This window comes from Parasteatoda tepidariorum, chromosome 2, assembly GCF_982258835.1.
Source record: "Parasteatoda tepidariorum strain Cologne lab strain chromosome 2, Ptep-v5.0, whole genome shotgun sequence".
Classification (NCBI taxonomy): Eukaryota; Metazoa; Arthropoda; class Arachnida; order Araneae; family Theridiidae; genus Parasteatoda; species Parasteatoda tepidariorum.
In genome coordinates this window covers 119,381,602-119,407,318 of record NC_141756.1, presented here as the reverse complement: position 1 = coordinate 119,407,318, position 25,717 = coordinate 119,381,602, and the positions used below count along the sequence as shown (strand labels likewise).

Here is a 25,717-nt window from a genome sequence, read left to right as displayed (position 1 = left end):
TTCATACTTGTTTCTGAAATAATTTCATTCAATTTAGAAATGAATCTTGTAATGCTCACCATATTTTGAGAAATCCTTTATATTATTAATAAAAATCGTTTTTGTAATTATTCAAAATTTTCTTTTCCAAAAAAGTGACCACAACGGAAAATGGTGCAACTGGCCATTTGTCAGTAGCAAAATTTTCTAATTTTGCCCCATAACTTATACTTACAACATAAGCTACCTATCATAAATCACAAGATAACAGAGGCTATAGAATAAGTAAAAGCATTACCCTAGTAATAATATTCTCATATTGCATCTTGAATGTTTTCATGGAACCCAATAATGCACCTTGATGGACAAAGTCATACAGAGCCCATAACTCCTAAAAGATATGTATAATAAAGATTATGAGATAAGAAATATGTAAAATAATGATTAACTCTTATCTCCTAATACTGAATAATAAAGATTATGAGATAAGAAATATGTAAAATAATGATTAACTCTTATCTCTAAATACTGAATAATAAAGTAAGAAATAGAATTTTAAAAAAATAGGGACTGACTTTTTATAGTAACCAGTGTACAGAAAGTAATATAAGATACTATACACTCTGAATAATTTTTGATCTAATTGCAGTGGTGAAGCAGACTCAATAAAATTTTCTGAAGCAATGCAGAAACTAATTTAAACATCTCAAAAAAAAAAAAAAAAAAAAAAAAAAAAAAAAAAAAAAAAAAAGAACTGAAACAATATTTTTATACTAAAAAGTTATCTTTTTCAAATAAAACAGTTCACAACTTTTTAATAAAGAAACTCTGATATAGAATAAAAAATAAAAGTTTACTTTACATTATACAGTTGGACTTCTATTTAACAAACTTCCATTTTGCGAATTTTTTCAAGGAAATTAAGAACATTTTGGAAATTTCTTCGTAAAATAACTTCTAAATAGCAAAGTGAATTTTCTATTTAACGAACTTTTCATTGAGATCCACTTTCCCCATTTTCCAGAATATTTCAAACTTGTTAACGCATTTTATGGGGGAAATTACCTTGAATTAATTTTTGAAGCCAAGGCTTTATGTAATGTTTTACTGCTTTCTCTAAAAGTTATTTTATCGAAAGTAGTTAAATCCTTTTTTGTTTGCCTTTCAAATGAAAAATTCAATTCAAATTAACAGATTTTATCAGTAGCAATTAAACTTAAGAACACATGTGGTAATGTATGTTTAAAATTACTCTTGTAATAAATGCAGCTATAATTTAATACATAAATGTAGCTTTTTTTTTTAGTTGAAAATGTATGTAGCATAATAGTGTAACTGTTAATAGTTGTAACCTTATTTTATCCTGGACTTTCCTTGCAATCACATATTTCGATATTAATGATCGTTTAAGGTCGTGAGAAGAATTCCTTCGAAGATACTTTCTTCCTCTTGTACATCCGCTAAAACCATCAGATGTAATAACAGCTGTGTTGAAAATCTATGTCAAAGTTCCATTTTATATTTTCCTACTTCCTTGTATGTTTCATATAAATACCAGAATTTTTAATTTACCTTACATTAGTTTAGTTCAATAAAGACTATGTCACAGTCGACCCGTGGCTTCTGACTCTTTCTTTCTACCATAATCACAACAGTAATAATGGATAATATTTTGATCTATTCTCACTTTTCATGCAGATTTCTTTTATGGTTAAGATTTATAAAATAAATAGTAGATACTAGTTTACAAGATAAAGGTGTATCAATTGCTATTTTAATTATGCCTAGTGTTTATGAATTTAAAAACTGTTTTGCGTTGTTTAAGTGTTTTAAAACGTGATTTTCTACTTAAAGAATTTTCCACATAACGAGCTCATAATTGGGATTCAGCGACTTTGATAAATAGAGGTCCGACTGTATATATCTTGCTAATCCCAATAGCTTAGACAGAAACTTATGAAATATTAACAAAAATATGAAACTTACAACAAACATTAAACTTACAAAAAAAAAATTTTTAAATATTTTTTTTAAATCGTCATAGTATTTTTGTAAATGACAGCTTAAAATTTTTGAACAAGTCAATCAGTCCAAAAGGCAATAAAAAATAATTGAAACACAAAAAGAATTAAGTAAACAAATTCAAAACTTTTTGCAGACAATTATGGAATTCATTTGAACCAAAAGATAGTTTCGTGCAACAAAAAAAAAAGTTCATCAGTTCACAGTTTATACTTAAAATTAACAATAAAGCAATTAACAGTAATAGTTATCATCCTTTTTATTAGAAATCAAACTTTATACAATCACTGCTATCAAAACTGTTTTAATGCTTATTTTGGCGAATTTCAGAAATTTATTGAAACAATTAACAAAACCTGGCTAATGGAACTGCACAGCTGTTAATAATAAGATGATTTAAAGTATGTAATGTACAAACAAAGAAACAGTTTATTTACAATTTTAATAGACTTTTTTTAAAAAAAAGGTAATTCTTACCCTCAAATTGTTTTGTATGGGTGTACCAGTAAGAACAAGCCTATTTTTAGCAGGAATTTCATGAACAGCCTTTGTGGTTTTAGTTGGATTTTTTATTTTATGTCCTTCATCCAGTATCACATAATCCTGAAAAAAAAAAGGCAATTAAAAGTGTGAAGTCATGTAAGAGTGGGAAAAGAAAGAAAAAGTGTAAAAATATCTACAGGGTATGTGCTAAATTTTAGATTTTTTTAATTCATGACTACTTCCAAAATTTTTTTCATAACTTAACGAAGATACTAATTTCTCCGACAAAAACCAAATAATAATTTTAAAAAAGAATTCAGGGCTCTCAGGTTTTTCTCAGAGGCACCTATTTTGTGGAAGCAATAAAAGAGCCGAACAAAATACAACATCGAATATTTTTTTTCTTCTTTTTCTGCAGAATTATATTCTAAAGATACCCACACATTCAGATATTCGGAGCACCATGAAATTGGGGGGGGAGGGTAAACTATATTTTAAAAATTAGATTTTTTTGGAGACTAATCCCATTACTTTCCATGATTTTTTTTTAAAAAATAGTTAAAATCATGACAAATTTTGTTCAATACCGAAATTCATGACTTTCCAGGTGCGCAGATACGGTATACCTATCAATTCAAATGATAAAAACAAATTGTGTGAAGACATTTTGCATAAAAAGAAAACAATTCAATTATTTACATAATTATTTCTTTGCTACATGTGTGCATTGACAGCCCAACAAAATGTTAAGCTTTATACAGAAATCATAATGAAAAAATAAGATAATAAAGTAAAATGACAAAATAAAGTAGAAATTGTTGAGAAAAATAGACATTTAACACAGTATTTCCTATGATCATTTTCTCACTGGAAAATTTCATTATAACTTTTTAAATTTGTATGCAAATAGTCTGATCAACAATTCACAAATCATCATTCTTCACCTAGATGAAAAGCTAACAATGATTAATTTTTATTTTTCGCTTTTTTTAAAATTACCTTCTCAAAAAAAGTAGATCAAATATTTTAAAAGTTAGAAATTCTGCCAAAAAGTCAAAAGAATCTCATGCCAGTACACAAGTCTTTAACATTATTCATAACACATAAGAATATTTATAAATTTTTTATTAGTTGATAATTCAAAATTTGAAACTGAATCATTAAAAAAAATTGATAGTAGTAATAATAGTAATATATGACATGTAGATCCATTTTTAAAAAAATGCAGAGTTGGAGCACCTTTTACAAAAATTAGTACAAATAACACTGAAGAACAAGCTATAGATATCTGGCATGGTGTTTAACTTTTCTAGTGTAGTTTGTAATGCTCATTTCAACTTTGAAAACTGCTTTGTTCTATCACATATATTTTTTAAGACATTAAACAAAAATTAATTTTCATTGAACACTTAATAAAAAAGCAATGAATAAGTGCATTGGAAACACACATTGGGAAAAACCATTACTTCAATTATGTGAATTTATTGAGACATGATTCAGGCTGCTTAACATTAAATCAATATAATGAAATATTTATTAAAATTATAATTGATAAATAGATTCAAATGATAATCGACCAAATGAATTATTAAAAAAAAATATTATTAATATGGAAAGTTTAATTTTAAGCTTGCCGAAACGATCTAATAATACAGATTCCGATTTTTCTTAATTGAACATAACGCAATTATATAATGTAATTAATAGTATTTTTATAATGTATCAATTAATTTTTGCTCATGAGGTTTATTGGAATTCAGAAAATTTATTGGAAGTCAGAAAAATTATGGAGCTGCTTAAAAAACCCTAAAGATTTTGTTAAATAGTATGAAGTGAATAAAGTTCCTTCCGTTATCTTTTAAATAATCCTTGTACATTAGTTATTTTTAAGAAAAAGAATAAACATTTAATTATTTTTTAATTAAGGCTCATTTGCTCAACAGTCCAAATTTACTTGGACATAAATTAGTATAATTGTAAAAGGGATATTTTTTTATCAAGGTGCAATTTTAAAAAGCTTTTTTTTTCTTTTTTGGTTATTTCCATTGCTTTTTCTAGAGTTTATTTCCAGTGTTTTTTTGATTTTTTTTTTTTTTACCATTTTCTACCACATGGACATTAAAAATATAAAAATATGTAAAACACTGAAATATACCATAGATTAAGGATGTATATTCAGAATGTAAGGATTTTATGTGTTGTGTATTTCAAACTAGATATTTCTATATATGCGAAGGGACTTAATCTGACTGTTTTCTTAGCTAATTATATGTTCAATTGCAACACAAGCCCAGGCCTTAATGTAGCAAATTCCATGGCCTTTGGACAATGACGATTGCTTTTCAACTAAATACGAAAATACAGACCACCAGAATTTTAATGCCATAGTATAATTAAAATCAACAATATTTATTAATTTTTATATTAATTTAATATAAATATTAAATTAAAAATAAAATGATTGATAAGAGGATAAACTTACCCAAATAAATCTCTCCCCTTCCATATGAGCCAAAGAATCCAAATTGCTGACTACCATTCCATAACTAGTTAATAAAACATGACCTTTCCTTTTCACCTTAAGAATATTTCTTTCACGTTCTTTCTTTGAACTTCCATGAAATAAATAAACCTTTATACCAGGGCACCTGAAAGAATTAAGGAGGCTCTATAATCAAGTGTCTGATAATTACAGGCAAAAATAATTTCTAACAAAACAAAATGTCATTTTTAATGGTTAAAGATTCTGTCGATTTGATGTATAAGAAAATTTACATTTATAACTTATCTTTCCCATAAAATTTTAAAAACATGTTTTAAATTATTATTATTTATTTTTTTCACAAATAGGGCAAATAAGAAAATATATTTTTTATTTATGGCACGTTTAGAACAATAAATATGAAGTGTATCACTTTCAAACAACAGGTTGAGGAATTTGAGATAGATAAAAGCTTTTTTCTCTCTCTCTCTTTCAGGATGCACAGAAAGATATTTAAAAAAAAAAAACAAAAAAAAAAAAAAAAAAACAATTTGAGCACTCAAAAAATATTTTTAATCACTTTCAAAAAAAATTCATAATTAGGATATGTGCAGAAATGAAAATTATTTCTTTCTATTGTTCAAAGTTCTTAATTTATAAAGAAAAAATTAACAAAATGCAAAAACACTTTCAGACATTACATAATCATGATAAAATAACTAGTTCCTGATAAATATTGCAGATAAAATTGCGAAAATCATGCATTTTTTTTTAATTTATGGCAATCAACAATTCAAAGAAAAATACTCCTTTTGAAAGATAGAAAATTAAGCACTTTTAACAAACCCCCAATAAAAAAAGCACCTTTAAGGGCTTAGGAAAAAAAAGTAAATCAAAAATAAGCATCTTTAAGCACTTTTTAAAAACATTACGCACCCTGTTTTTACATTAAGGGGGTGACAAAAATAAAAGTACAGTACAGACCATTAATCCGGGATCCAGAAAACCAGGAAACATTTAACTCAGTTTTTCCGCCATTTTTAACGATAATGATAGAGGAAAAAAGTGGAAATTTGACTTACCCTTGAAACTGAGTAGAAGAATATGTGTATGGGAGATATTTTTTTCCCCATTCGTAAAGAGAAAACTTCAATATTTCTTCCGTGACATTGAAGATCTTTAGGTCAAGAAGAGGAAGGGTAGAGATAAATGTTTTATTTTTTCCTATGTGTCTGATGGAATTTTAGATTTCCTAACAAGCTGCTATCAATCAAACATGAAGGAGTGGCATGCTGACTTTGTTTTCTCTTTGATTTAAAAGGGGGTGGGGGAAATGGATTGCACAGGCATATGAATGAATAAAAGGTGAAAGAGATATAAAAAGAAGAAAACAACCCTATCCTATACATTACTAAGAAAAAGTTTTAAAAAAAATGTTAAATGTAAATACAAAAAATAATTAAAATTATGTAAATTACGAAAATAATTAAAATTATGAAAATAATTAAAATACGGCTATTTTTTATTCAATAAAGTAGGAATATAGTTAAGCTGAATTAAATCCCTTAAATCAGAAGAATTTAGTGAATTATAACTCAAATTATAATAGGCTGTGTTAGCGGGAGAAAAAATACAAAAATCATTGCGCTTTGTCCAGACTAATACTAAAATTCATAATTTATAGAAATAAAATTATTAAATTTTTAGAATAGGTACAAATTAAACGATTCCAAATTGAGATACAAAACATTTGTTAAAGTCCAAATTTGAGTAGTTATTATTTTTTTTAATCCATTATTTAAAAAAGCGGATTAAATAAGAAAAAAAAATGGTAGCGTTTAATTAAAAATTAAACAAGTGTTGCCACTCCTCTCTTATAAGCGCAATATCTTAAAAAATAAAACTAAAATAAAATAATAAATAAGTATTAATCTTTATCTAAACTTGGATACTGTTAAACTTAGAATTTGGAATGAGAATTCAGAAATTGATCAGTGATATCATCTGAAAGTCAAATGTTCAGGGAAAATTCGTAATTCAGGATTTGTAAATTTTCAGGAAAACTGAGATTTGAAAAAAAAAAAAAATCAGTGAATTATCAGGGGTAAATGCAGTTTTATGCAATCATTGAAATCATTATCATTGTCAGAGAATTTGACACACAATCAAATTGCTGGATTTCACTCTTATGAAAATGTTTTTCGTAACATCGTAATTTACACTTGCACGATAGGGGATTGAAAAAAATTAGATTTTTTTACAGAGGCAACCAGGATTAGGTGCATCTTCAAGATTCTAATATCTTTAATTGTTTCTGAGTAGATGTCTGAGTTAAGAAACTTCTGCCTCAGAAGTATTGGTATGCCAGATTTTTTTTATTTTATAAATCCACTTTTGTGACTCAGCCTTTGCTCAAAATTGGTGATGGAAGATAAATTTAGCTTTTAGCCAGTCGGAAAGCAAGTAAACCTATATTCTCAACCTGCAAACAATTTAAAATTTAATTTACCAGATTTGACCTGGAAAAAGCTAACTCAAAATTGCCTTTTGGACAAATAAAAATGCCTTAAGACTTTTTTCCCAATCGTAATTATTATTCCTACAAAAATACTTACTTATACTACAGTAGGGAACCGATTATCCGGAACAATCGGGACCATCGCTATTCCGGATACTGATTTTTCCGGTTTTCTGAAAATCTACAAAAAGCCGTTTTTTTATTTTATTGTTAAACCCAACTAAAAAAAAATGTTTGGAAATAATCTTAAAAAGAAGAAAAAACGATGAAGTAATACACTACTGATTATTTTCAAAATTATGGTAAGGTAAACATCTTTCAAACGAGAAAGAAAAATCCTAAAATCTTACGAGAAAAAAAAAAAAAAAATTTTTAAATGGCAGGAAAATTTATCGAATTTCGTTCCGGTTTTTTGGTTTTCTGATTTCGGATAACGGGTTCTGTACTGCACTTAGAAAATTTATAATCAGTCTACAGTGACATTTTGTCTGCATTAGAAAATTTTAATTTATATTGCAGTTACAAAAATCATATTTTCAAAATGTTGGATATGTATGCGCATGCAATATCTTTGACAAAGTAAAATGCAATTTGATTCTTCTTACCATTTAGCAAATTCTCTTTCCCAGTTTGTTAACAAAGATACAGGCATAATAATTAGGATATGCTTCACCAAATCAGCATCAATGAGGCCAGATAAAAAAGCAATTACTTGAAATGTTTTGCCCAACCTAAAAGAAGAAAATACTTTTTTTATTCAACAGCACAAAAAAAGAAAAAAAATACAGTGGAGGTTCTCTGTAATGAAATTGGTTAGTCTCAGTTGGAAAATTTGCAAAAGAGAACCAGAGTACTTGGCTTTATTTATTGTAATATCGTTCTTTTTTTTTTCATAATTTGTAATGTAATGAGATACTTTTAGGAAAAAATAGTGTAGTGAGAAGTAGGGGGGGTGAAGAAAACCACTCACTTGTTAGTAGATAAAAAAGGTGCAATTTTTTCCCAATCAGTTTGGAACAAATCTCACACAAAACTATCATTAGGGGCAATGAGAATGCCCTCGCTTTACTCGACTTTTTTTTCTTCTTCTTCTTTTTAGCTAACTTAAGCCTTAAACAAAGCAAAATGGATTAAGATTCTTATTGGAATAAAAATTTAATGTCAAGAAAGACATAAAAATTTGAAAATTAGAAAGAAGAAAAAATCATAGTAAAAAATTGGCTTAATTATAATTTTAAACCATTTTTTTTTTAAAAAAAAATTCTTTTAATATTTAACTTTTTGTTAAATTTGGTCATGAGACTTTTGGTTACTGAATCCCTCCAGAAAAATTAGTCTCCTAAAACCAGTTCAATGTAAAAGCAGCGATACTACAATTTGAAACTATAGCTCATAAAAAGGAAATGAACTAAATAGTGTGAGCAATTATGATGTCAGAAATAAAACAAATGAGAGCAGTTTTACATATATATATATATATATATATATATATATATATATATATATATATATATATATATATATATATATATATATATATATATATATATATATATATACAGTAGAAAAACCCATATCTGGAATCATGAAGACTTTGGCAAGTTCGGAAAATAGATTTTTCCAGATAATAGGTTTTTAAGTTAAACATCAAAACGTCCTTATTCAATAAAAAATAACAAATAGACATTAATTAACCCCATTTTCAATTGACAATGAATAAATCTAGGTGGTTTGTGGTGTTGCAGGAAATGTGGTGGCATTTTATATGGATATTTTAGTATGGCTTATAAAATACGGCAAATTTCAAATCCTGCATTTAAGTTAGTAATAATTTTTCAACCCACTTGATTAACGACGATTCCACTCTGAAACCACTTGGTTTTGCCGATCGTTTATTCGCCGCCGACATTTATTAAAACGGAATTTCACTTGGTTCAAAATCTCTCATACAATATTTTTTCAGGATTGCCACTCAAATCTAGAAAAAAAAAAATTCCCTATGTTTTCCCTGTACATATCATACACAATACATTAAGAGGATACACAAATACTGTGCTCTTGTGATAGCTAGATTTGGATAACTATACTAGTTTTAACTGCTGAAAAAAGTTAGAGAAAAAAAAAAGGAACAGCTGAATATACTTAAATAATGCCATTGTAAATGAAATAGTTTATCATTCTTAAATATATCATAGATTGCTCTTTGAGAGGCCACCATTTAAAAAAAAAAAAAAAACAAAAAAAAAAAACACATTTTTTGTAATTTCAAAGTTTGAAAAAAAAAGTAAAAATACTTTGCATTCGCACTGTTATTTTAGGTGATTATGCAGGTTTTTCCTGCTCTCTCTCTCTCTCTGTGGAGCGGCAACTCTTTTTCGGCAAAATTTGAATTGTGCATTTCACACTCCTTTACTGACGATTTACCAGCAATTCTAATTTAATTTACCATTGCATTTCTGCCAATTATTGCTGCTGATTTTCATAGTTTTTTAATGCTACATTAGTATACACAGGAAATTTTGAATCGTGTATTTGTAGAATTACTTTTTGATGCACTTGATTTGTGAGGATTCTATTGTCCACGTGGTTTTGTCGATCGCATTTTCAATACTTTGGGATTTCCACATAGTTTTAAAAATTTCAATTTAATTTTTAATATAATATTATTATGATCCTCAAACTCCTCTAATCACACTTCGTTTATTATTATCCTTTATTAGGATACTTTTATGGCAGACGTGGAGTAATAAAATACAGAGTTTCATTTTCGTGATATACAATCTTTTTCCACATAGTAATAAAAATCGGATTAAAATCAAATAGAAATAAGAAGTCGGGGTTAAATCATAAACCAAAAAAGCAGAGGATTCTCAGCTGATAATCATAGAAAAACTGCATACTTTTCTTAAAAAATTTCAAGAGTAAAGAATTATTATTATTATTATTTTTTAAAAAAAAAACAGAAGAGTTTTGTTTATTTTGATTGCTAAAAAATTTCCGAAAAAGAGATCTTTTGGTAAATGAACGTTCGGATATGGGACTTTGCACTCAGGGTGCGTAGCCTAATTATTCAACAAAGAATAAGCACTCTAATAACATTTCTAAGCACTTTAAAAGAATATCATAATTAGGCAGGATTGGAAAGTTTTTGACAATTGACGGTTTTATCTGGTTTTAACAGTCATGTCAACAAAAAAAATTTCTTTTCACATTGTTATTGAGTTAATTGTGAAAACGTTGAATAGAACAATATGAACAGTGTCTTTCTGCATAATTCGTAGTGAAAATCAACATGGTACAAGAAAAATCTCAATTTAGAAAAGGGAAAATTAAGCACTTTTTAAAAACACTCAATGAAAAAAGCACCTTTAAGGGCTTTTAAAAAACGAAAATCGAAAATAAGCTCCTTTAAGCACTTTATAAAAACGCTACACACCCTGTGCACTGTATATCTGAATATATACAAAATAAAACTTATTGCGCTTACCCCATATCATCCCCTAACACACCACCTTTGCATTTTTTAAATAAGTCATACATCCATGACACCCCAAGACGTTGGTAAGGATATAACTTCTCATAAATTCCATGAAAAATATAAAATCCATCTGCAACAGCAACCATTTGGTCATCACCATCATCCGCTGAGTCTTTTAAAATATTCTATAATAGCAACGAAACAAAACATTTAATAGATAGTTTACTTATGTACAAATAAAAAAACAGATAAGAGAAGGAATCAATTAAACTATTTTATTTCATACTTTATAGTGTAGATACATAAAAACTTCTTTCTTAAAATGTTCTATTGTTTTAAATTACAACAAAAAGAAAAACTTAGAAGATAAGAAATTCAAGTTTTCAAAAAAGCCAATTAAAGACTGTCAAGGATGCAAAGTTTAAACTACCATTATTATGTAATGTAAGTAAATAATTTAATTGAAGGAGGAATTAGGTGCATTTTTTAAAAAAAAACATTTTATACTAAAAAAAATAATTGTATTTGATTAATGTCCTTGATGAAGGACGATTTATTTTAAATTAATATCCATACTTTTAATATGGGACACTCACCATATAGCATCCTCATGGAAGAGCGAACAAACTATTAGAAGAAGAAAAAAACAAAACAAAAAATGGTCACCATATTGGCAACTATCCATGGCGACAACAACAAATTTAGATTCATGCATGACATTTAACAGCATTGATAAAACTTAATTTTTTTTTTCTCTCAGATCATTAAAAATACAACTTTTGATATATGCATAAACAGTAGAGTCTTGATAATTCAAGGTAAATAGGACAGAGCCTTTTTTCAAAAACTTAAAATTGTGTTCAACACACCATTTCGTTTCTCAACATTCAGGCACAGTAGTCAATGTAAAACCAAACTTAATAAGCATTTCACATGCCATGTGTGTGCTGGTCATAATTTTTTTCTTTTTCACCAGCTCGGATTAATGGGAAACTCGAACAATCGAGACTTAGACTGTCGTGACTCTACGGTAAATATATATAAATGAAAGTTATTTATATACATCCTGAAGTTGGCATATTTTCTAAGTTTACATAGAATCTTTTTCTACAACTAAACTCTATAAATCCACAGCGATGGTGTTCCCACCTTAACGTGGTGTTGTGGTTTGTGTGTGTTGTTGATCCCGAGAGTTAAGCCGACGGGAGCTTCAGCTCCTGGTAGGGTCACCCAAGCCGGACAGGTTGGAGGGGAGACACCACACAAAGAGGAACATCCTGGTCCTCCAGGTTGGGGTTAGGCGTGGGGCTAACAACCTCACTCTGTAAAAAAACACAATTGTTTTGAGTTCTCAGAAAGCCAATATACCCGGGCAGACTTCTCGGAGACGAACTGGAAAAGGATTTAAGGAACTGAGAGTAGGATCATGGAACATTTGCTCTTTGTACAAGAATAAAGGACTACAAATGCTGATTGATCAAATTGAAAACTATCAAATCGATATACTGGCCATCCAAGAAGTCAGATGGACTAGAGTTGGAATAATTGAAAAGAAAAATCACACAGTTATCTATAGTTGCGATAAGAAAAAACATATTTGGAACAGGTTTTATCCTGAGTAAAAGGATAAGGCCATTATTAATAGATTATGACACCAAATAATCCAGACAATGCAAAATTAGGATTAAAGGAGCTTTTTTCAACTACAGTTTCATTACTTTTCATGCTCCAATTGAAGACAAGGACAGTGTTCTCTCTCTAGTGACTCTTTCATGAAGAACTGCATGCTCTATATGCATCCTGCCCAAAAAATTATGTCAAAGTGTTACTAGGGGACGCAAATGCAAAAATTGGCAAGGAAAAGGAATTTAGATCAATAATTGGCAAATTTAGTCTCCGTGACACTTCAAGCGACAATGGAAAGTGACTTATTGACTTTGCTGCAGATTATAATATGATCATACCAAGCACGATGTTCCAGCATAAGAAGATACATAAAATGACCTGGCGATCTCCTGATGGGATCACATTCAATCAAATCGACCATTTTCTGATGGATTTCAGGCATAAATCGGATATAGAGGACGTAAGAACCTACCGAGGTGCCAACTTAGATTCTAACCACTTCTTAATAGCAAAACTACGAGTTAGAATCTCCAGCAGTCGAAAGATTCGAGGAAAATGTTTGGAAAAGTTTGACTGTTAACAACTAAAAGATAAGGTAATTAAGCTCAAATTCCAGAATCAAATTGACAGTAACCTTAAAGAATGTAAGGGAGGAAGATAGCATGAACTGTAAATGGAACTCTTTGAAAGAAACAATCGTTAAGACTGGTAATGAAGTGGTGGGAAAAGCTAAGAAAACTAAAAGGAAAGATTGGTTTGATAGTGAATGCTACATGACAACAGAAAAAAAGAATGAAGCATGTAAGAAGATGCTGAATAAGAGACATTCTAGAAATGCTGCGATCAAATACAAAGAGGCAAGAAAGGAGAAGAGAATTCATAAAACAAATGGTGTACGACAGGGAGATGCCATGGCATGTCTCCTCTTTAATCTAGCATTAGAAAAAATAGTAAGGGACTCAAACATCAACACCCGAGGAAATATCTTCAACAAATCAGTTCAAATATTGGCTTTTGCTGATGATTTAGATATTATCGCTAGAAAGCAGACAGCACTAACACAATCCTTTTTAGGTCTGGAGAAGGAAGCCATTAAAATGGGATTAAGAATCATTGAAAATAAAACTAAATAAGTGTTTTTATGGTCTAAGAAAATATCAATCTTAAGTCAAGCCTAATAAAACGAAAAACAAAAGTGTTACTCTATAAATGTCTTATACAATCAGTGCTTACATACGCATGTGAGACCTGGACAATGACATGTGGAGATGAAAATATGATAGCTAGATTTGAGAGAAATACTGCGAAGCATTTTTGGTGGAATAAGTAAAAGCAGTACCTGGTTTAGAAGATCAAACACGGAACTTTACAAAACATATAAAGAACCTGATGTCATTAAATTTATCAAAATTCAAAGGATTAAATGGGCAGGCCACATTATAAGAATGGAGGATAGCAGGACAACCAAAAAAGTTTTCAGTGCCAGGCCAACAGGTACAAGAAAAAGAGGACGGCCTTGAAAAGGACCTATAAAATTTAAGGATTATAAACTGGAGAACCTTGGCTAAGGGAAGAATGTCTTGGCATAGGCTTGTTGAGAAAACCAAGGCCCATCCTGGGCTGTCGTGCTAATGAGAAGAGAAGAAGAAACTCTATAAATATGAAACTTCCATAAAGATAGTTGAACTTACTTCAATGTCTTTAATTCGCTTCAAAATTTTGTCAGTTTTACAAATTGATGAAGCTTCTTTTAGAGCACTTAAAGCCTCTTGAAGTCTTCCTTCACTGGCATCTGATCTCGCTTTTTTATACAGATCATTGAATCTGCATAATGCAGCAGGACTCAAAACATCAGATTCAGATGATGCTATTTGCACGCTGCTTTCACTAGTTCTGTCACTTTCCTAATAGATAATTTTTCATTGAAAAAGAAACTCAAAATAATGTTAAAATCGAATCAGACAAGATTAGGCTCAAAAACAAACTACAAAATGTAACACAATAAAAAGCACTGCATTTTTTAAAAAATACATTTTTAAAGAAAAAAAAATTGTTATCAGGGGTCTGTCTAGGTTTTTTTGAGAGGTACCTATTTTGTGAAAATCTTGACATAATTTTGAAAATTAAAAGTTACATTAAAAAATCAGCACCAAAATATGGTAAAATAAGAAATTATCTTCAAAAATTGTCACTACGAATTAAAATCATTTATGACAGGTAAATTTCTATAAATTTTTCCTCACATATTACAAAATAATTTTGCTATTGTAGAATTCCAAGCTTAAAATTGTTTCCAAATTTAAAAATCCATTGTCTATAGTTAAATTTCAACTTGCATTAAATAGTACTAGAACTTATTTTCATTATGAGAACATTTTCAAGTAGGTCATTACAAAAAAAGTTTCACAAGGAAAAAAAATTTTTCATAAAAAAATAAAGGTCTGTTAGAATAAATTTACAATAATGTTAAAGATAATGTTTGAATTTTGACTTTCTGTATAGTTCATAAAGAGATAACCTCGTTGTTTCATTTAAAAAAATACTGGGATTTATAGTTTTTTTATGGGGATACAAAAACAAAATTTTAAGAGATGGAGAATTTTAGAACTTGCTTTTTTAAAAGTATTTCATTAAACTACCGTTTTTCCTAACGCTTAAAATTTGTGAAGGTACCGCTAAATGGTAGGAAATTTGCCCTGGAAGACCCCTGGTTATATTTCACAAATTAAATGCTGATTAAATAAATACCTTGTTATTATTAATTAGTTATTAGCTTTTTATAAGAAAATCAAACTCAGTTTTAGTGTTTAAATTAATGATAAATATTTTAATGAGTGAGAATTTAGAAGAGAGGAAAAAGTAACATGAAAATTTTATACATGAAGTATAATTGTTGTAATTAATCAAAGATTTGAAACATTAATTTGTAATTTAAATAAAAATAAATAGAAGTTTTATTTTATTAGACCAAAGATTGAACTTAAACAATTAATAATGAATATAAAACAATTTTTCTAAGTACAAATTTATTTTTAAAAATTTGCATTATTTTTTTTATATCTTATAGATTAACAATATAAATTCTGCTTTTCTGCTAAAATCAATGCAATGAAAATTAATTGATACCATCTTCAAAAGCATGAACCAGTACATATTCATTCCTATTCTACAGAGAGTGTTTCAAGCATTTAAAACTACATGATAAAATAAAAAACATTCTATTTCTAAATTAACAATGCAAAATGAAGCAAACTTTACTTCTGATAATTTGAAAGCTGGTTTTTCATCAGGGGAGTTTTCCACCCTTACAGAATCAAATTCATTGGTAGAATCACTATTAATGAACAACTTCTTTGAAATAGAAGATCTTTCACTAGAATTGTTTTGATCCTATAAATAAATAAAAAAAATTCCAAGAGAACTTAAAAAGTATTTGTAAGCACAATGAATTAAAACAAATACATAGCCCCCAAAAAAGACGCAACAATTTTTAATTAGGTATTTTTATAGTCATCAAAATAGAAAAACTGCAATATTTTCTAGTTATGATTGACACTGAATGACCTTGAAATGTTATGTATATTCATAATTTTGAATATTAATAGGCATTTAATTCATCAAGGATAGTTAAAAGATTTTTGTTAAATTAATTTAAAATGCAAGTTCGGAATAAAAAATAAACTGAACATCTTATAACAAAAAAAGTTTTGAGCTGATTTCTATAAATGAGCTTTGCATCATTATATGTGTTAGTAATACTTAAATATTCAAGCAAGCAATAATCTGTACAAATATTCTACTTCAATACAGATTTTTTTTATTGAACTCACTCAATTTTAGGGAATTTTTTGAGATTACAAAACCCAGAAGAATTTTAATTAAATTAGTAGATCAGGACAAACTGGTAAAATTCAGTAGAGTTAGTAGCTATGACCCTCTTTAATATAAATAATTTATGTATTAAATGACATAAATGTAACAATTTTTTAATAAAATTAATTTTAATTCAACTTGTCTTTATATTTATTTTAAACAAAACATTTCAAGAAAATAAAACAAGCAGAATAAAACAAAAAATACAAATGACATTACATCTAAAGTTTTAAGGATTTTTGAAATTTTAGGAGAGGGGCAAATTTCATAGGCTTCTTTTAATTTCTGAACTGACAGATTCTGCTTTCCATCCTGAGCTAATTTCTTCCCGGAATATGTAAGTTGGCGAAATTCTAGCAACTCTGAGTCATGCTTAGCAATCATAATCTGCAAAAAAATAACAATTATAAAGGAATACATAAAGTCAAAAATATTAACAGAGGTCAAAAGTTAAGTAACAAATATAGGTAAATCTTTCAATTCAAGTACTAGTTTCTAAAATTTCAGGTTCTAGTTTAGTAAATTTTCAGGTACTAGTTTCTTTTATACATAGGTAAATCTTTAAAAGAAACTAGTAACTGAAATTAAAGTTGCTTAGTTTAGTAAACATTGGACTGCTTGTCTGCATCAACTATTAAAATCATGTTTTTCATATTGGGGCTACCCTTGACAGTTTGAAGATCAAACTTTCAAACTCGTCAAAAATAGAAACATTTATTGAGAGAAAGTAAGAGATTATAAAATAATTAATCAAATTTAAAATCATCTTTTACAAACATTCAGATTGCATATAAATAGTGCAGGATTAAATTTTATAGAATGGAGGATTACACATGGAAGAAAAAAAAATCTTTGACTATTTCCTATTTTTTCCAGACTTATTTCATCGAATTTTTCCGATTCTTTTTAACTGAGAGCATCAATTTTATTTTATGCCTTATTCGTCTAAATAAAATATATTACCAACTGTTATACTTGCCATTAGAATTTAAAGTAAATTAGCTTAAAATAATAATTATTATAAGATTAGTTTTTTCGGACAAAACATCCCACTTTGTTGGCATATTAAAATTAAATTAATTGATATCACCTAACTTTTTGACTATTAATCAGCAGCGTAAATTAGCGGATTCAGTGATTATTATTCAGCGTAAATTAGCGGAAAAAATAGAAAAATATGAAAAAAAAGCGAAAATCCGCGAACCAGCGGAACAATCTCATCCCTGAATATAAGCAAATATATGCAAGCATATAATATAAACTATAGCTGGTCTGATGATGAATATAACTCGCCATAATAAATTGAAATGCGAATGTATAATATAAGCAAGTATATAATATAAACTATAGCGGGACTAACGATGAATATAACTTGTCATAATTAAATTTAAATGCAAGTGTATAATACATGCAAGTACATAAAATGAACTATAGCTGATTGCACAATTTGTCATAATGAAATGGAAATATAAATATATAATAAATGCAAGGATATAAGAAAACTATAGCTGAAATAATGATGAATATAACTTGTCATAATTATATTGAAATGCAAGTGTATAATATAAGCAAGTATAAAATATAAACGATAGCTGAACTAAAGATGAATATAACTTGACATAATTAATTTGAAATGCAAGTATATAATATAAGAACGTAGTATATGCAAGTATAAATTATAGGACTCATGATGAATATAACTATTCATAACTAAATTGAAATGCAAGAATAGAATATAAGCAAGAATATAATACAAACAATAAATGGACTCATGATGAATATAGTCATAATTAAATTTAAATGCAAGGGTATAATATATGCAAGTACATAAAATGAACTATAGCTGGACTCGAAATGACCAGAACTTGTCATAATTAAAATGAAAAGAAAGTATAAAATATTATCAAGCATATGAAAGTATATAATATAAACTGAAGCCTAACTCCTGCAGAGTATAACTCCTCATAATTAAATTGAAATGCCAGTGTATAAAATAAGCAAGGATATAAAAAAAACTATAGCTGAACTAATAATGTACAAAACTTGTCATAACCAAATTGAAATGCAAATTAATAATATACGCAAATATATGCAAGTATATAATGTAAACTATATCTAATATATAAGCAAGTACATAATACAAACTATAACTGGGCTCATGATGAAAATAACTTGTCATAATTAAATTTAAATGCAAGGGTATAATATATGCAAGTACATAAAATAAACTATAGTTGGACTCGAAATGAATATAACTCGTCATAATTAATTTGAATAGAAAGTATAAAATATTATCAAGCATATAAAAGTATATAATATAAACTGAAGCTGGACTAACTGAAGAGTATAACTCCTCATAATTAAATTAAAAAGCCAGTGTATGAAATAAGCAAGGATTTAATATAAACTATAGCTGAACTCATAATATATAAAACTTGTCATAACCAAATTGAAATGCAAATTAATAATATATGCAAGTATATAATATAAACTATATCTGGACACACGAAGAATATAACTTAACATGATAAATTGAAACGCAAGTGTATAATATAAGCAAGTATATAATATAAACTATAGCTGGACTCACAATGAATATAACTTGCCATAATAAATTGAAATGCAAATGTATAATATAAGCAAAGATATGCAAGTATATAATATAAACTATAGCGTGACTAATGATGAATACAATTTGTCATAATTAAATTTAAATGCAAGTGTATAATATATGCAAGTACATAAAATTAATTATAGCTGGACTCGAGATGAATATAACTCGTCATAACTAAATTGAAATGAAAGTATAAAATATATTCAAGCATATGAAAATATATAATATAAACTGTAGCTGGACTCCTGAAGAGTATAACTCCTCAAAATTAAATTGAAATACAAGTGTAAAATATAAACAAGGATATAATATAAACTACAGCAGATTGCACAATTCGTCATAATTAAATTGAAATATAAGTATATAATAAATGCAAGGATATATTAAACTATAGCTGAACTAATGATGAGTATAACTTGTCATAATTAAATTGAAATGCAAGTATATAATATAAGCAAGTAGTATATGCAAGTATAAACTACAGGTGGACTCATCATGAATATAACTTGTCATAATTAAATTGAAATGCAAGTGTATAATATAAGCAAGTATATGCAAGTATAAAATATAAACTATAGCTGAACTAAAGATGAAAACAACTTGTCATAATTATATTGAAATGCAAGTGTATAATGTAAGCAAGTATATGCAAGTATAAAATATAAACTATAGCTGAACTAAAGATGAACATAACTTGACATAATTAAATTGAAATGCAAGTATATAATATAAGCAAGTAGTATATGCAAGTATAAACTATAGGACTCATGATGAATATAACTATTCATAACTAAATTGAAATGCAAGAATAGAATATAGGCAGGTATATAATACAAACTATAACTGGACTCATGATGAATATAACTTGTCATAATTAAATTTAAATGCAAGGGTATAATATATGCAAGTACATAAAATGAACTAGCTGGACTTGAAATGAATAGAACTCATCATAATTAAATTGAAAAGAAAGTAATAAAATATTATCAAGCATATGAAAGTATATAATATAAACTGTAGCTGGACACCTGAAGAGTATGACGCGTCATCATTAAATTGAAATGCAAGTATAAAATATTATCAAGTAGATGAAAGTATAAAATATAAATTATAGCTGGACTCATGAAGAATATAACTTGACATAATTAAATTGAAATACAAATGTATAATATAAGCAAGTATATAATATAAACTACAACTGGACTAATGATTAAATTAAAATGCAAGTGTATAATAAATGCAAGGATATAAGAAAACTATCGCTGAAGTAATGATGAATATAACTTGTCATAAAAAAATTGAAATGCAAGCGTATAATATAGGCAAGTATATGTAAGTATAAAATATAAACTATAGCTGAACTAAAGATGAATACAACTTGTCATAATTAAATTGAAATGCAAGTGTATAATGTAAGCAAGTATATGCAAGTATAAAATAAAAACTATAGCTGAACTAAAGATGAATATAACTTGACATAATTAAATTGAAATGCAAGTATATAATATAAGCAAGTAGTATATGCAAGTATAAACTATAGGACTCATGATGAATATAACTATTCATAACTAAATTGAAATGCAAGAATAGAATATAAGCAAGAATATAATACAAACAATAACTGGACTCATGATGAATATAACTTGTCATAATTAAATGTAAATGCAAGGGTATAATAAATGCAAGTACATAAAATGAACTATAGCTGGACTCGAAATGAATATAACTCGTCATAATTAATTTGAATAGAAAGTATAAAATATTATCAAGCATATAAAAGTATATAATATAAACTGAAGCTGGACTAACTGAAGAGTATAACTCCTCATAATTAAATTAAAAAGCCAGTGTATGAAATAAGCAAGGATATAATATAAACTATAGCTGAACTCATAATATATAAAACTTGTCATAACCAAATTGAAATGCAAATTAATAATATATGCAAGTATATAATATAAACTATATCTGGACACACGAAGAATATAACTTGACATGATAAATTGAAACGCAAGTGTATAATATAAGCAAAGATATGGAAGTATATAATATAAACTATAGCGGAACTAATGATGAATACAATTCGTCATAATTAAAATTAAATGCAAGCGTATAATATATGCAAGTACATAAAATGAACTATAGCTGGACTCGAGATGAATATAACTAGTCATAACTAAACTGAAATGAAAGTATAAAATATATTCAAGCATATGAAAATATATAATATAAACTGTAGCTGGACTCCTGAAGAGTATAACTCCTCATAATTAAATTGAAATGCAAGTGTAAAATATAAACAAGGATATAATATAAACTATAGCTGATTGCACAATTTGTTATAATTAAATTGAAATATAAGTATATAATAAATGCAAGGATATATTAAACTATGGCTGAAGTAATGATGAATATAACTTTTCATAATTAAATTGAAAAGCAAGTATATAATATAAGCAAGTAGTATATGCAAGTATAAACTACAGGTGGACTCATGATGAATATAAGTTGTCATAACGAAATTGAAATGCAAGTATAGAATATAAGCAAATGTATAATATAAGCAAGTATATAATATAAACTATAGCTGGACTCATAATTAATATTATTTGTCATTATTAAATTGAAGTGCAAGTGTATAATATATGCAAGTATATAAAATAAACTATAGCTGGACTAATGATTAAATTGAAATGCAAGTGTATAATAAATGCAAGGATATAAGAAAACTACAGCTGAACTAAAGATGAATACAACTTGTCATAATTAAATTGAAATGCAAGTGTATAATGTAAGCAAGTATATGCAAGTATAAAATATAAACGATAGCTGAACTAAAGATGAATATAACTTGACATAATTAATTTGAAATGCAAGTATATAATATAAGAAAGTAGTATATGCAAGTATAAATTATAGGACTCATGATGAATATAACTATTCATAACTAAATTGAAATGCAAGAATAGAATATAAGCAAGAATATAATACAAACAATAAATGGACTCATGATGAATATAACTTGTCATAATTAAATTTAAATGCAAGGGTATAATATATACAAGTACATAAAATGAACTATAGCTGGACTCGAAATGAATATAACTCGCCATAATTAAATTGAAAAGAAAGTATAAAACATTATCAAGCATATAATACTATATAATATAAACTGAAGCTGGACTAACTGAAGAGTATAACTCCTCATAATTAAATTAAAAAGCCAGTGTATGAAATAAGCAAGGATATAATATAAACTATAGCTGAACTCATAATATATAAAACTTGTCATAACCAAATTGAAATGCAAATTAATAATATATGCAAGTATATAATATAAACTATATCTGGACACACGAAGAATATAACTTGACATGATAAATTGAAACGCAAGTGTATAATATAAGCAAGTATATAATATAAACTATAGCTGGACTCACAATGAATATAACTTGCCATAATAAATTGAAATGCAAATGTATAATATAAGCAAAGATATGCAAGTATATAATATGAACTATAGCGTGACTACTGATGAATACAATTTGTCATAATTAAATTTAAATGCAAGTGTATAATATATGCAAGTACATAAAATGAACTATAGCTGGACTAGAAATGAATATAACTCATCATAACTAAATTGAAAAGAAAGTATAAAATATTATAAAGCATATGAAAGTATATAATATAAACTGTAGCTGATCTCCTGAAGAGTATAACTCCTCATAATTAAATTGAAATGCCAGTGTAAAATATAAAGAGCTGATTGCACAATTTGTCATAATTAAATTGAAATATAAGTATATAATAAATGCAAGTATATATTAAACAATAACTGAACTCATGATGAATATAACTTGTCATAATTAAATTGAAATGTAAGTGCAATATGTAAGTATAAAGTAAGTAAGAATATGCAAGTATAAAATATAAACGATAGCTGAACTAAAGATGAATATAACTTGTCATTATTAAATTGAAGTGCAAGTGTATAATATATGCAAGTATATAATATAAACTATAGCTGGACTAATGATTAAATTGAAATGCAAGTGTGTAATAAATGCAAGGATATAAGAAATCTATAGCTGAACTAATGATGAATATAACTTGTCATAATTAAATTGAAATGCAAGAATATAATATAAGCAAGTATAGAATACAAACAATAACTGTACTCATGATGAATATAACTTGTCATAATTAAATTGAAATGCAAGTGTATAATATAAGTATGAATATGCAAGCATAAAATATAAACTATAGCTTGACTCATGAAGAATATAACTTGTCATAATTAAATTGTATAATATATGCAAGTTCATAAAATGAACTATAGCTGGACTCGAGATTAATATAACTCGTCATAATTAAACTGAAATGCAAGTGTAAAATATAAACAAGGATATAATATAAACTATAGCTGATTGCACAATTTGTCATAATTAAACTGAAATATAAGTGTATAATATAAGCAAGTATATGCAAGTATAAAATATAAACTATAGCTGAACTAAAGATGAATATAACTTGCCACAATTAAATTGAAATGCAAGTGTATAATATAAGCAAGTAGTATATGCAAGTATAAACTATCGGGACTCATGATGAATATAACTAGTCATAACTAAATTGAAATGCAAGAATATAATATAAGCAAGTATATAATACAAACAACTGAACTCATGATGAATATAACTTGTCATAATTAAATTGAAATGCAAGTGTATAATATAAGCAAGTATATAATATAAACTATAGCTGGACTCATGATTAATATTACTTGTCATTATTAAATTGAAGTGCAAGTATATAATATAAACTATAGCTGGACTAATGATTAAATTGAAATGCAAGTGTATAATAAATGCAAGGATATAAGAAAACTATAGCTGAACTAATGATGAATATAACTTGTCATAACCCAATTGAAATGCAAATGTATAATATAAGCAAAGATATGCAAGTATATAATATAAATTATAGCGCGACTAATGATGAATACAATTTGTCATAACTAAATTTAAATGCAAGTGTATAATATGTGCAAGTACATAAAATGAACTATAGCTGGACTAGAGATAAATATAACTCGTCATAACTAAATTGAAATGAAAGTATAAAATATTATCAAGCATATGAAAGTATATAATATAAACTGTAGCTGCACTCTTGAAGAGTATAACACCTCATAATTAAATTGAAATGCAAGTGTAAAATATAAAGGTTAAAAGGCTTTTTTGCATTGTTTTTGTTTAGACATAATAAATAAAAAATTTACAAGATTAATTGAAAGAGCAAATAAATAATTCCCCCGCAAAGCCACCTCTATTTTTTTTGTTAGTTTTCACGCTTGAGTACAAGAAGCAGCGACGTCTGAATTACGAAAATACAAGCTATCCCGTCGACGGATAAAAAATACAGAAAATCTTATTTTCTTTGCGTGAAATTAGAGAAAATAGCTAATATAAGTAAAAATGCGGAAGGGTTAGCAAGTAGGACGTAGTTTGAATGTTCTGTTTATCTTGAAAATCGTAAATTAATAGAATTATTTTACTTTAACAACTGAATTTTTTTAAAAAAAGCGGGATATTTATTTTTTTAAAAAAACTTAACTTTTAGATAAGCGGAATTTTTGATAAAAGGGCCGAAATTTGAGAGAGAAAAAAATCTCATCCCTGTTTAAAGGTCAACCAGTTTTATCCCACCGCAAAATTAAATTCCTCATGAAATATTTGAACTTGTGCAAAAAAAATTTCTGCGTAAATTAGAGGGAAAAATCTGGAAAGAAAACCGAAATCCGCGGAAGAATCTCATTCCTGGAACAACAATCGATACAGCATAGAAAATATCTCTTTCTAAAAGATAGAAACTTAAATACTTTTTACAAACCCCGAATAAAAAAAAGCACCTTTAAGAGCTTTTAAAAAGCGTAAATAAAAAATAAGCACCTTTAAGCACTTTTTAAATATGGTACGCACCCTGTTCTTAATGAAGTTTTGTTATCCAGCTAATGATAAATTCCCCCAGATAAAAAGTTTGAAGTTACTTTGGTATGTGAAAAAAAGCAAACTCATTTCTGAAAAGTACACATTAAAGGAAAAGAGTTTTTTTTCCGTCAACCAAGCCTAGTCAACTTGTTTTTTTTTAACTAACTTGAAACAGAAATTTGAATGTTAATTTTTCTTAACTGTTGACAACCATTGACAATCTCAAAACCTTAATTAAACATCACCATAAGAACTGCCAACATGTAAGTCTGGAATTCTCGTGATTGTTATACAGTTATTTCACTTCCTGTATTATATAGTAAGGTGTGGTCAAATATTTTACTCTAAAGGAGCATTCTTTTTTATTCATCGGATATCGCAAAATATACAACTGAAAATGAATTACCTTAATATCTTTTATATATTTTTTCACAAGTGGGCAATTGCACAATTTTAATGATTTCTGGAAGGTATTGAGAGCATCCTGAAAGCGACCTTCATATGAAAAGCTCATGGCTGTCTTCTTAAGTTTATTAAACTCATTCAAGTTGGATGGGCTTAACTCACTTGGATTATCAGGCAGTTCAATTACCTGGAAAACAAGAAACGCCACAAATAAATTCAAAATGTTAACAAAACTAATAGATTA

The 25,717-nt window shown here is 27.3% G+C and overlaps 1 protein-coding gene across 3 annotated transcripts in view; it reads right to left on the bottom strand.

Annotated features, from left to right (window-relative positions):
* LOC107445759 (uncharacterized) overlaps positions 1-25,717 on the bottom strand; it is a 92,769-nt gene that overhangs the window by 60,421 nt on the left and 6,631 nt on the right. For all 3 annotated transcript variants that reach the window (XM_043050116.3, XM_087158225.1, XM_043050115.3), the window contains exons 4-12: positions 25,475-25,660; positions 16,681-16,848; positions 15,847-15,978; positions 14,280-14,492; positions 10,972-11,147; positions 8,090-8,215; positions 4,967-5,132; positions 2,479-2,604; positions 278-370 (exon numbers count right to left, since the gene is read on the bottom strand). In XM_043050116.3, the coding sequence (XP_042906050.2) occupies positions 278-370; positions 2,479-2,604; positions 4,967-5,132; positions 8,090-8,215; positions 10,972-11,147; positions 14,280-14,492; positions 15,847-15,978; positions 16,681-16,848; positions 25,475-25,660 (1,386 nt within the window). The remainder of the gene's footprint in view (positions 1-277; positions 371-2,478; positions 2,605-4,966; positions 5,133-8,089; positions 8,216-10,971; positions 11,148-14,279; positions 14,493-15,846; positions 15,979-16,680; positions 16,849-25,474; positions 25,661-25,717) is intronic.